Source organism: Nansenia antarctica (assembly GCF_963989245.1).
Source record: "Nansenia antarctica genome assembly, chromosome: 2".
Taxonomy (NCBI): domain Eukaryota; kingdom Metazoa; phylum Chordata; class Actinopteri; order Argentiniformes; family Microstomatidae; genus Nansenia; species Nansenia antarctica.
This window is the reverse complement of record NC_137675.1, coordinates 69111467-69125907: the sequence shown is the minus strand read 5'-3', so window position 1 is coordinate 69125907 and position 14441 is coordinate 69111467. Positions and strand designations below refer to the sequence as shown.

The window sequence follows — 14441 nt, the reverse complement described above, 5'->3', positions numbered from 1 at the left end:
TGGGCTTCACATCCATCTACACTGTAGATTCTACAGTATAACAATTTAGAAACTTCAACAAAATGTGTCCACCTACAGTATGTACCCGTATCTCTCAAGATTCAGAACTGCTCAACACTGGTTAAGCAAAGTGAAAATAATGTCAACCTCTTTCCTGCCATTCATTAGGGTGGCGTCTTCCTGAATAAAAACACCCTCTGCATTTTTTTTTTTAATACTTCCTACTGTAATCTCTCTTGTGCACACGTACACGCACACTCACACTCACACTCACACTCACACTCACACAGAGATCGCCATGCAGCCCACGTGGCCATTAAGCCTCCATGCTTTTGTGTGCCATTCTGAATCAGATCAGCCTCCTCTGACCCATCTATAAAAACAGGAAGCAGGACACGATTCTTTCTGTGAAAACGGATGTGACAATAACAAGATTTCACAATCAAGACCAACGTGGGTTTCAGAAGCTCTCTCAACTAAATAAATAATGGGGACATGGTAGCTTTTAGTGTGCCTCTCGGTCGTCTTCCATTTGTCAGACATTTACAGCTTCCTCTATGAGTGGGTGGTCTTTGTGCTCTACTCTCATGTTGCTCTTCCCATTCTCATGCCCCCTTGGAGACTGCATGTAATGCTTACACGAGTAGCTGGCATAAAAGTAAACTCTCTTTACTTAAGGTGATTACTTACATAGTACTATGTTTGCAATGCGCGGGTAACTCTTTGTTTCAAGGCTATGTTTCAACCTTACAATGTTGAAAAGTAACCAGTCAGGCTTCCTTCAGTACACCTTATGCTATTGAGCTAATACCCATGCCATGACAGAGAATGTAGGCTATGTCATGTCCTTAAAACATAGCATCCTACAGTAACACTCACATCTATTAGATTTAATACATACAATATACCATGTGTTGAACAGCTGAACAGGAATGAACAATGAAGGATGAAAAAAAAAAAATATCCGCTCTGTGTCCTTTTTTTGGTCACTTGCCATGCGGGAAGTAAAAACAGAGGGCATTTTGCTGTGTCTTTGTTAGGGGAGGCTGGTGGAGGGTGAAATCTGAGGCTCATTGTAATGCAATGGAATTAGGGATTAGGGATGCTCCGATTTATCGGCCACCGATTTAAATCGGCCGATTTCACTCCAAATGACTCGATCGGTGATCGGCAAAAATGGCCGATCGCAAAAACCGATTTTATTTTCTTATTTTTTTTCTGGGGAAGACAGATAACTGAACAGAAAACATAGGAGGACGTAACAGTATGTAAACCATGAAGGCCACGTTTATGATGTCTTTTATACAGCCATATCGACTGACTTGGGCTTCAGGCCCTAACTGGGTGATAGGCCAGACTTTTACTATGCCATAAAAATGGGTCTGCGTTTGCTTGGTGCCTAATGGATCAAAACTTTTGTCTAAAAAGCAAAAAATATGTAGGCTATCCAGTCAGTAGGCCTACAGTTATGTATTTAAAAAAAAATCGGTATCGGTATCGGTTGATCTTGAGGAAAAAAATCGGTGATCGGTATCGGCCCCAAAAATCCAGATCGGAGCATCCCTATTAGGGATGGTATCAAACATGTGCCATTCCATGCATTACAATGAGCCTGTCCTCCGATTTCGCCCTCCACCAGCCATCAGTCTCTGTGGCTGCCATTTCCGTTCTGATAATGTATTCACCCAGACTAGTTAGGCTACACTACAGACAGTAACTGTCTATAAAGAACACTGTCAAACTGCTCTGTCTATCTGTCTGTCTCTAGCAGAAAGTCAGTCATTTCAGCTACTTCAGACTCCTGGAAGGGTCTGTGTAGATAACGATAGCATAATCTCAGAAATACAAACAAATAGAGGAAACAGCTTGAGCAGATTAAAATGTTTGCTCACATGGGTGGGCTGGGGCTGAGCCCACAACCAAGCTCACGTTTTCTAAATTACAGCTCAAGGACATTTCCTCATTCCTCTAAATCTTATGGGCTGATTAATAACACACAAACGCATGTTAGATGGACTGAGGTCTAACAAGAACACTCAAGACTTGGTTCCAAGTCACTCACTTCAACTGTAACTGCTTCTGGAATACTCACTAATGGCAGGCTGAATTCACCATGTTCTTCAAGAGGCTATTCAGCACATTGCAGAGACCACATGAATAATACAATTGAATGAAGCACAGAGAGTAGTCCCACTCAAAGAAGGCATTGTAATTCATGACATTTCTGTTTATGGGCTATGCTGCTTCCCTAATAGGGAGACTTTCTCATAGTCTGTAATAGGAGGGCAGGGTGATTGTCTTGTTTTCTTTTTTTTATCTAAATCTCTCCCTACCAGTACCAGCACAGATGGCTGAGTCTTCTGGCTGAAATATTTAGGCTGAATGTGTGAGGCACAATGAGACTTGTGTCGATTGATTCTCACAGGAGGGCCTGAGAAGCAGAAATCTTCCAGAACCTTATCTTGATAGCAGCAGGTGGAGACACAATCATTACTCACTGGGGAGTTCAGAGAAGCGAGATTCAGGCAGAGATGCATTACAGTTCAGGGATCATTTTCATCTAGGTCATGGCCCCTTGAAAGACAAGGCTGGATAAGGATGAGAAAGCAATGTTTCCATTGAAACTACGTGGCATGAAATGTGGCATGAGTGTATGGAAATGGAAAAGCCACTGTTCTCCTGCTGTGCCTGTTCATCAAGTCTCAGTCTGTAGGTCGGCATGTCTTGACTTGAACAGCTTGCTGTCTGATTTGCAGCATGCTGAGAACATATTAACCTTCAGAAACATTACCTTCTAGTTAATTGCTCATATCTACAATGAGATAATACAGGTGAGAATACAGTGTCAGAGGTAATATGCTGTGGCACTTAAACCCAAATATGGATGGCTGGCCGGCCATTTAAAACAACTGTGTAATTATGTCTAGACCTCTGCTCAACAGCTGAGACCCACACATCACTACAAAAAATGACCTCAGTGTAACGCCTTCACTATTCACAATCATACACAAGATTACATCATTGCAGAACAATGCCTTTCGCCTTCTGTGTCCTGTGGTATCAATTCACTCACATAATAGAAAATAGACAGGTACAATTTCTGTGGAATTTGTGTAGTGTGCTTGCCCCTCACAGCCAGTAGGGGGCAGGTCAGTGGCCTCTGGGCCACCCCCTGGTGAAGACCGCGTGTCTCTAGCCCACCCAGGGGCCGAGTTGTGGGGTTTGGGTGTGTGTGTGTGTGTGTGTGTGTGTGTGTGAGTGTGTGTGTGCATGCAACCATGTTCCAGTGTTGCTCGAGACCTTTGGGACACCTGCAATAGTCCTGCAATGAAAAGCCTTCTGAAAACGGCAGTTGGGGGTTGCCATAGTAACTGCTGTAAACTAAGGTCTTTTGTCTTTTGCTCGCTCTCAAACAACCCTTTGAATTAAAGCTGAAAGTCTTCACTTCAATTGCATCTTGATTGTTTCATTTCAACTCCATTGTGGTGGTGTACAGAGCCAAAAGTATGGAAATCGTGTCACTGTCCAAATATTTCCGGACCTAACTGTATGAGCCATAACATATAGTGCTGCTTGCTACAGCAAGCACACTAACAATATACCCACATCTTGCTCTCTAAGCAGCTCTCAGTCACTTCACAACAAGTTTTATAAACAGTATGGATACCCACCTCGAACATATCCCACTATACTACTCATATCAATTTGGTAACACTTGCATAAAGTTGCCCCAATACCTGTGTGGTAACACTAGAATTACTCTAGTAACCAAAGCGTATGATGTTACAAAGCAATTAGGTCATAGAATATAATGTTAATGTATATTGAGTTGAGCGGTTTGTGGTATTACACGTGGGATAAGGAACAAGACAGAGTATTTGTGGTTCTACCTCTTCACAGAGGAAATTCTTGTTTTACCCGTTGCAACCGCTGATTCTCTGCTTGAGGAGATTTCACAGCGGCTAGATTGCTTCGGGCTGACACACACCAGACAAGGAGTTAACATGCCGCACCAAGCACCCCAGAATTGACAGCTCCATTGAAGAAGAGATTATTCATAAAAATACAACAACATCAATCTAGACATTAGTTTAGAGTAATTCAGTGCTTTACTACTTGATATAACAGTTAATCCGTTTATTACAGATCAACTGCATTAGACTGTGTGCTAACGTCCATTATTACACGGCCGATGGTTGTAACTTTGCTCTCTTCAGATGTCAGCCTCCTGTCGAGTAAACAGGCCATAAATTCCCTCAGGCAGACTGGGTGTGAGTCCCCTGTGGCACTGTGGGTGGTACTTATGTATCTCTACAGGACGTGCTAGTCTAGACACCATGTCATTGGATGGTGGAGATCAGAAACCCAATTCTCTCCATCACAAGCATGTTACGGGACACCAAGGCCCATCAAGGAAGCTAAGAGGCAATGGTGATCAAGGGTAATCCTTGATTTATTGTCTGTAATACTGGGCCAAATGCTCTAATTAGATATAGTCCACTTATCCACAGGCGTCAGCTGACAGAAGGGCCATGTATCTTTTCACGTTGGACTCACCTGCAGACAAGCGTGGCGATGATGACACACCAGGCCGTGCAGCAGCAGTCAGCGTTGGGCTGATCGTCACTCTTCTTCCGTCGACAGCACAGCCAGAAGGAATAGAAGAGCAGGAACAGGAGGTCCAGTGCCAGACAGGCTAGAGCCACACCTCCTAAAAGCAGGATCGACTGGGGATGGGGTGGGGGAGAGGAGAGGGAAAAATTAGACTTCAATTAAAGAAATAAGACATGTGTGAAAGATATCTGTGAAAGATATGAGAAGGTATGACATCACAGGTGAAAGGATGTGGACAGTGAACTGAAAGGAGCCTCCAATCAATTTGCGACCCTAGAATTTGTTGATATTCAATTTGGTTAAAAGAAAATCTTGAGCATAGCATTTCGATATACATTTCTTCAAACAATATGAGCTGTATGGCCATTGTAATAATATTAAACCAGCACAGTGGTCATTAAAGAAGATACCCTTTGACCACCGAGATAAGGAGTCAAATGCTAATGAGATGGTCTCTCTGATCAGCCATGGCATGGCCATTGGCTCCTCATAACACATTTTCACCAAATTAGAGTTGATTAAGAGTCATTATAATTGTGAAATAGGATGGAGGAGAGATAGAACTCTAACCCTCATCTGTTTTAGGACAGATGTGGTGTGCTGTATTGGGAATATCGAGCAGACCACACACAATACGATCAAAACTGTTAAATCCATGATTTTTTTTATCTTCATGTGGGGGTCTCTCTCAGATAAAAAAAATCTGTTAAGATTTAGAAAATCTTTATGTGTGTACCAGGCTTAAGACAGACAATGTTTTGATCCTACAAGAATATTTGTCAGGTCATTTCCCCAGACATGTGGTGGAGAATTTGAGTGTGCGTGCCTTACTATAATTTATAAATACTGCCTTTTGAAGCCATCCATGCGGAACTGACATTGACATACTTTTTAACACGTATGCATTTAAAAAAGCAGAAATCATATAGCACCACACATGAGTAATCTGTTTGTTTCACTGGCCTCGTCTTGAAGGTTCACTTAAGGCCAACTCTCATTTAGCTTCTGTCTTTTGACTCAAAACAGAGAGGAGATTATGCTGCTAACCCAATGATATCACACTGCATGGCTGCTTAAATGCATCTTGACGGTCCATAAAATGTGGGGGAAATTATGCTCTTAGTTATCCTGTGATGTCAGGTCACCTGCATGGATGACTGTTGTGCTCTGTGTGGAATTTGACAGCTAAAAAGTGACTTTATTACCAGGTTTACTGATCCCTAATCTTCCTCGCTTCCTTTGACAAATCCCTCCAAAGCTGCCTATAAAGTTCAGAGTGACTAACTACAAACAAGGGTGGAGGAGTATGAGTTATTTGGCTTCATAGTGAGGTAAGGATTCATAGTAATGGAATGAAATGTAGACCCTTTTAGGCTTGGCTTTATACCATATATCTCAGCCTCAGTGGACTCAGTGAACCCGCTTTCCTGTGAGCATTTTGAAAACGACTGCAATTCTGCAACATCTTTCCCTTCAATGTGTGCCATGTCTGTCTCACCTGCATGTGTGACCGTAGGAGGGCTGAAGAGTTGTGTTGTGTTGGCTCCATAGGGCAGACCAGACAATTTATGGGGAGTGCCAGAGTTTGTGCGAGGAGATAAGTAAAGTGTCGCCAACTGTGGGGTAAATTAATGCCTGTAGTGACACAGTCTTGGCGATCAAGGCAAATAGGGTCAGGGTATGGTGTCGGTTATGTTGATTTGCTAGTGCTAGCCTATCAGATGTAGCATAATTGACAGTGATTTGCTGATCCTCAGCCCATCACTGTATCTTACAGTATGTTCTGACAGCACTGATCATAATTTGGCTTCACTAGTTCATGGAATATGAAGTTGAGAACGTATCGGAAATTGTCCTCAAAACCATTAGTCCTCCACCTTTTCCTGTTGTTATAATGACTTATTGAGGATGTATCCAATATTAGATGCGTTCCTAAATGATGTGATAATAGGGAAAATGGTTACCAAAATATAAAACAGCCCAGTTCCTTCAGGAAAATGCTAAATAAGGATCTAATTTTAGAAGTTGGGCTCCAGTCTTCTGCTCTGCTCATGGACAGTGAAAAGAGAACAAAGCACAGAGACTTCTGTTTAAAATCATACTGTACATAGCGGAAGATGACAGATTTATTGTAGAAATCAAGAAGGAATTCTTGACTTAAGCTTTTATTGATCTCTGGCTGTCATTTCCCAACATAGTTGGCTATGAGTGGGGTTTAGTACTGAGGAAAGCTCAATATGACAAGTATAGCCTTGGCCTGGCTGTCATATGGGCTAGGTTCAGATATTACAATTTAGGGCTTTGATGTGAAAAAGAACCCATCTGCTGAACCTTGGATGCCTAAGGGAATTTGGAAAAAGAAAAAGTGTGTGTGTGTCTGTGACTGATGAATACCTGCCTGCTTTGAGTGAGGGAGCTAAGAGACTTATTTAACAATAATTTAAATATAATCAGAAAGGAACAAAAGAACAGCTCAAAGTTTGAGGTACAGTAAAGCACTGTGATAGGAGCACAGCCTATTGCAGAGTGGTCCCACCCCATACTTGAGCCAACTGCACAGAGGGCACTTCATATGTAGGTCACATAGAGGCCCTCTCACATTTGTATTCCTGTGGGAAATAGGGGCTGGGAGTTCACTGTAATTATACAGATTTCGATCCAGATACATTTCTTTCGCCAGTCAGATATATTAAACAGGAAAATACCAGCACTCTGGTTCTCTAAACAGAGCAGCATCTTAAGCCCCTTTCACACATACAAGCCTTCCCAGTAGATTCTATGCAATTTCCAGGGTCGGTATATGTCTGAATGCGACTGACCAAGGAAATCCGCCTGGGCAATTACCCTGGAACCAATTTCCATGGAAAGTACCGGGTCACGGTAAGTGTGAATAGAAGCCTTGAGATTGCCTGGTCTGTCTCCTTTCACTGCTGTCCTGCATCGCGCAACCAGCAGGGCAGAGCACATAAGAACTGCCCCAGACTCTGAATATCGCTACTGCTAAATATAATTCCACAACTGGACACTACTTAATTTCCAATGATAGTGGAGGTATGATATACCTCGGGTTTGTTTGCACAAGCACGACGACGCTGCTAGATCCCGGATATTTGTACCTGTGTGCAGGAAGAACAACAGACGGCGCAGGCGCAAGACTAGACTAGATGATTGTGAGTGAAGATATTATCAAAGCGTACTCGCCTGTCGATCACCCGTAAGCTTTGATAATATCTTCACTGTTGTTATAATGTTATAATTCTAACTGGATAGTACTTTGTTTCCAATCATAGTTAGCTAGATTACTTACTTAGCTAGATTACTTTTACTTATCAAATATACATTTTGTGATATAGACGCAGTGCACACACACCGTCTCCTCTCAGCTGTCTTGCATCACGCAGAGCCCGCAGAGCGCATAGCAATATCATGTCTAATTGAGTCAACTCGTATTATGCTTACGAACTGACCTCGATTACATTGGTATCTCACCAACTGAGCTCTATGTCTCTGCCAGCCATCTTGTTACAACCAGTGATATGGAAAAACTTTATGGATGATGAACTATGCAAAATTGCACTCAAATGCCATAAATCAGTAAAAAGTAGACCCAAGACAGGGAGTCAATGACACACATTGAACTGTCATCAAGTTAACTTAAGTTCAAATGGGCTCGAGAAAATCTGTGAATAAAGCAAAGACAGATTCCAGCCTTTACTCATCTCACCGGATTCTGGTCCAAGACTGTGGGAGTGGGTGATCAATGCTGACTAACCATGACTGTTTTCAGGTTCAGTTCCTCTCCCTGAACAGTCATGTTTTCATTCATTTTCATTTCCCTTTTCCAAGGAGAAGGGAAATGGTCATCAGTTTCCATTGTGATAAAAAAAGATTAATTAAATGCTGTTTTTCTTTTTCTTTTTCTTGACTTAACCGTAACCATATGCTTTACATTTAAAGAGGTAATCTGGGATTCAAACAACAAAAAAGTTCCCCCTTTCCTTGGTAAAAACTAAAATTAGGCTGGATAAATGTAACCATGTTTTGAAGCTATAGGCTACCTTGTTTGTTTAAAATAGTTTACAAACAATGGAGTAAAACAGGCTTATATTTTGGGCTATATGTTATATTGTTCAAGAATCAATGGATATATCATATGTATGTACCAATAGCAGATTTGCCCTTTAAAGGGCACCTCAGGCTCTTTTAGGTACTATGTAGGCCAAAGCATGATGATGAAAGACCAAACACATAGCGGATCAAGAACGCAAGAGAAGACGTGAATGTTTCTGGGGGGGGGGGGGGTATTCATACATTTCCGTCACAACCACAACCAACTTTTGGTCTGCCGCAGCCTTTGCTCTCCCAGTTCTCCCCGACCATGACAGGAGAGACACTGAAACCCTGCTGCCCCCGCCGTCTGCTCTCCTAACCCCAGTCAGCCAACACCCAAACAAACCCAACTCCAGTGCCATCTATCACAATGGTGAGGGCATCTCAACAATACTGACTGGCCCCTTTCTTCCTCCTCAAACCCTGGCTCGCTGCCGTGTGATAATCCATGCTGGCCTTCAGTAGAAGAGACAGAGTTTGTCAAACAGTCATCTCAACTGGTTTCCCACAATTTCAATGAACTAGGCCTCACATTACAGCAGGGAAAGTAGATGACCATTCCTTCCATTAAACATTTTAACTCCTGCTTCCAGCCTTTATTTTGTATGAATGGTGGCAGGCACACATGGACAAGTTGCAGTCAGTGTGTGTGTGTATGTTAGAGACACTAAGCTAAGAGTAAGAAAGATGTAGGCTAGGCCTAATTTATTGTTTGTTTCATTGTTGACAACCAGCGACAACAAAGGGAATGAATAAAAAACACAATTCCTGCTTTTTGCCTTTATAGTGGTATTTTTTCATCAGTTAACACAGATATCGTGATGTATCGTTGATGAATTGTCTTACAATGTATAGATTATCGCTGTACCATGATACTATCGGTATCGGGGGCAAAATATAGTACGGTTATCGTATCGCGATTCCCGCCCATAGTCTGGGTGAGGCAAAGCATTGGCCAAAACTGGACACAATACAGTTGATCCCTTCCCTTGTTGGTAGATGCTATTATGTGCCTTTTTTGAGAACCACTTCAAGACTAATAAAGACTAAAGTTAGCTGTTTAAGAGTGAAATGGGGCAAAGTTCACTGAGAAGTGCATCAAGGACTTTGTTTCAGGGTTGAGCTAAACCCTTAACTAAATGCGCTGACAATTCCCATTAATTCTGACCCTGTGAACAAGTGGCATGCTGCAGGGAACAGGAGGTTCTCCCTTCCCCCATTCTCAGCTGTGCAGCTCGCCCTGCACTCATCATCTACGCACTTGTGTGGCTTAACCTCTTTAAAGCCATAGCAGCAGAAATGGACAATCGTCTGGCAAGTTCATTAATGTCTGGCCTCCCAGGAGGGCTGTGCTAATCATGCTTACCCCCCTGCTGCTTGAAAGTGGCAGTGCATAACAGGCATCAAAACCACCATGCTGGATTCACATGAGAGGGGTGTGTACACAAGATAGGGATGAATGTCTTCTTTGAAGGAGGCTTCATTCATTCCAGACTTTTTAACCAGACCCTGTCATAAGGGCTAGGGGAAGCCCAGAGTCGCTAGGGGAAGCCACAGAGGTAATCTTGGTCTGACTGTGATTCTCATCAATGCTTGACATAGGCCTACTTGCTACCAGACAAAAGGCTGTCAATTATCCTTTAGTGAAGACTGAAAGCAGATTACAGAAAGGTCCTGTATCTAGACAGCATCTAAGACACAGCCACGGTCCTCATGCACCGTTGAAAGTTCTTGAAGCTGGTCACACTTTGCATTAAGGCCTGGGCTCCACGGCGGTGGATTTGTCTGATTCCGCGATGCTTTGATAACGTTTGCACCTCGTGGCTACACGTCTCGGGCGATTTCGAGAGCTGACGCGGCAAACTTTTGAAAACTCTGCAAGGGAGTTTCCGTATCGTATTCCTTGGACTCCGCAGCCATGAGGAAATAGATTTTCAATGGAAAGCATGGCAAGTGCGTTCAGTCGCTGTTGTCGATTTGTGTTTCTTGCAAATGTCTCAAAACTCTTGAAACCAGCCGATGACCAAACATTCAATGCATGACTTGTGCTATAAATAGCCTACACTTGATGAACCAGTGCTGTGATATTATTGACCGTCTTCTAAAAACATCTTAGCAAGAGGCACTTCAACAATTATCATAACGTTTATTATGCATTGGCTCTTTTCATACAACTAAAGTTATACAGATTAATAACGTATAGGCTACATGCCATATCTTGGATGAAGACGTAATGTAAGTGGAGATCGGAGTTGACGATAATGAATACAAATGAATGCATTTCCATTATTTTACAGTACTGTTTCAATTATACTTGAATCATTTCCTGGGTCTACCAGCACACGCATGCCCAGTGTAAATTATCCTGTAATACGCGATTCCATGTGGCCAGAGATTCTTTGCGTGACTGTGTGAAAACAGTGGTGTGGCCAAAGATCAGATCGGCTCCGAAATTGTGTATCGCCCTTGTGTAGCCATAGTCTAAGTTGCCCCTTTATCTGTGTAGTAAATATGGGATTACTGTAGTTAGTAGCCACATTGACAGTGCAGTCACATGCTGCTACATTAGTTATCGCAAATAATAATGCATATGAGCACTATGTGTTATTATAGGCCAAGTGGGACAATGACAGTTGCTTCCCCCACTTGTAATGTGTAATAATCAACTCCATACCATGTTATGACATAGGCTCTAGTTGAAGGCCCATGTTGCTACAGCAGTGTTAAGTTGGACTGGTGATCAGAAGGTCATGAGTTCAAATCCCACCTGGAAACACCACCACTAGTGTGCCCTTGAGTAAGGCACTTAGCCCTAAATTACTCCAAGGAGACTGTCCCTGTAATCTCTAATTGTAAGTCGCTTTGGATAAAAGCATCTGCTGCTAAATGGTTCAAATGTAAATGTAATCTTACTACACAGGTATAGAGGGCACCCATGTCGGGGGGCTGTGGCGCAGGAGTTAGAGCCGGCGTTTAATGATCGCAAGGTTGGCGGTTAGAGCTGTAATTAAGTACCGGTTTACATCCTTTAGGCAGCCAGACTGCCTTGGGGTCACGACTTCTGGGCAAAGGTCATAACTAGGCCTTCTCATGACCATGACGCCAGGCTTTGTTGTCTGAGAAATTCAGGAGACAGACAGAATAGAATTCCAGTATCTTCACCATAGTCAAATTAATCTAAAACAACTAATGACTATAAATCTGATGGCAAATGTTTTTTAAATGAAAGTGTTGAAAGTGAACGGCAAAGCTTGCTTTGGTTAGACACAGTGATTGCAATGTATTCACAAAAAATATTAGAAATTACTGCATAGGTTGGAAATAGTAGCCTATATTCCTTTGCAATAGTTTAAAAGACCTTGAAAAGTGTAGGTGTACATTTTAAAGCTTCAGCCTTCCTTCAGTCTACCCCTGACTGCATTTGATCTTATCTTATTAAATGTTTATCTAGGCCTATTTATTTCTTATATAGGCCTATATATATTCTTGTCAATTTTATTTATTCTTACTATTCTCCTCTGTATGTAAAGCACTTTGAATTGCCCCTGTTGTATGAAATGTGCTATACAAATAAACTTGCCTTGCCTTGACTTGATACCATGTCGCACGAAGCAGCATCCCAACCATTAGGCTACACTACCAAAACCTAGGCATTGGTTGGGTGAGGCAGACACTACTTCGAGATCAGTGACAATACTGCACAATGCTGACCACAGCCATCCGCTACATAGGCAATGCCTAGGGTTTGATCAGCAAGCCAATGGACCCATTGTAATGTCTGATAGCTGACATGTTTTCTTGGTCCTTACGCTGTGAATGAACAGCTCTGGCAATATCCCTTTCACTTTTCCCTGAGTAGTCAACAGCAACCAAGTGACAGAAAATATAGCCTAGCCCTATTTTTTTTGCCCATTATGACAGCCCTGCCCTGTCGTAATGATACCACAGCAGCTGACTGGGAAGCCATCTGTTATTCTCTAGGCCTCTACCTCTTCAAGCAGCAAGAAGTTTATAATTGTCATAGTGTGATAGACAGACACACAGACACACAGACACACAGACACACACACACACACACACACACACACACACTAGGGCTGCACGATTAATCGATTTTAAATCGAAATCGCGATTTGAAATGATGCGATTAGCTAATCGCAAAGCCTGCGATTTGCCCGCGATTTTTTTTTTTTTTTTTTTTTTTTTTTTTTTTTTTTTTGCTATTTAGCAGACGCTTTTAATCCAAAGCGATTTACAATTACGAATTACAGGGACATTCCCCCTGGAGTAACTGAGGGCTAAGTGCCTTACTCAAGGGCACACTAGTAGTGGTGTGGTTTCAGGCGGGATTTGAACTCACACAACCTTCCGATCACAAGTCCAACTCACTAGACCACCACTACCCGTATGGGATACGTCATACAGCGCGTCGGATTCAACGTCAATGAACGTCAACGTCAATGAACGTCAACAATGAACGTCAACAATGGACGTGAACGTCAATGAACGTCAACGTCAATGAACGCACACCAACAACATCGCACGTGAAACGCCCACGTTTCGGTAGCTAGCAACATTCATGGTGGATAATGGCTTCAGCAGAACCAGAAGCAACGTTGGACGTTTTAGTCCCGAAGAAAAGCAGCACTTCTGTTGTGTGGAAGTATTTCGGATTTAGGAAGACTGATGTGCAACAAAAACAGGTGTTGTGCACGACCTGTCGTGGAACAGTCGCTACATCCAGAGGCAACACCACAAACCTATATCAGCACTTGTGGGGGTGCTAGAGGAGGGAGCCTCTAAGTCCCCTGAAGACGTACAAACAAACTGCACGTTGATACGACCTTCCTAGCCGGAGATATGGCCACACTTTACAAAAACTTCCTTTTTTTTTTTTTTTTTTTTTTTTTGCTATTTTAAAAAAAAATAATCGCAAATTAATCGCAATCGCGATATCTGTCCAAATAATCGCAATTCGATTTTTTGCCCAAATCGTGCAGCCCTAACACACACACACACACACACACACACACACACACACACACACACACACTCCTGACAGGCCTGCGTGATAATGATAACACTTGGCATGAGTGATTCCCACGAATCTTAAGAGTTTTTAAAACCATTGTCTAGACTTCATACTGTCTCCACCCACCTCTGGAATGTATTCATGTTCTGTCTTGTCAGAGGTTGTGTGTATCAGGAACACATGGCGACAGTTTGAAAGAGGATTTGTCAATAAACCAACCCTAAGACTAAAATAAACGGATCATACCAAGTCACATATCTTGAAAGATCATGTGCTAACCAGCAGCATAGAGGCAGTAAACCCATGGATCCAACTCGCAGCAAATATCCCATTTCCACACATAACGGATGGCTGATCACTGACGTTAGGTTGGAGAGAATCATGCCTTTACATGCCTCTGATCTAACAATAATGTTTACCTGCTGGTATGCTGAGTCTTCGGGACGAAAATCACTGCTCGTCTGTTCGAATTGAAGGTTGAAATGAGGAAGTCTGTGCAGCAGGTTGACCCACCATGGGGGAGAGTAATTGACCACCGCTGCCATTGTAACGCAGTCGGTAAAAGTTCGAAAAACAGTGGCTGCTGCTGATGAAGTCAGTCTAAAATGAAAGAATGGAGTGCGTCCGCTTCGTAGAAGTTCATAGTGGTCTCGGGCAAATCCGGAAGTTGTGTTGTGTTGCCTCT

At 42.6% G+C, this 14441-nt stretch overlaps 1 protein-coding gene across 1 annotated transcript in view; it reads right to left on the bottom strand.

Annotated features, from left to right (window-relative positions):
• Nucleotides 1-14441, bottom strand: part of ttyh3a (tweety family member 3a) — a 37732-nt gene extending 23291 nt beyond the window's left edge. Inside the window, exons 1-2 of the mRNA XM_080550658.1 lie at nt 14176-14441; nt 4558-4727 (exon numbers count right to left, since the gene is read on the bottom strand). Coding sequence (XP_080406784.1) covers nt 4558-4727; nt 14176-14301 — 296 coding nt within the window. The 5' untranslated portion in view covers nt 14302-14441. The remainder of the gene's footprint in view (nt 1-4557; nt 4728-14175) is intronic.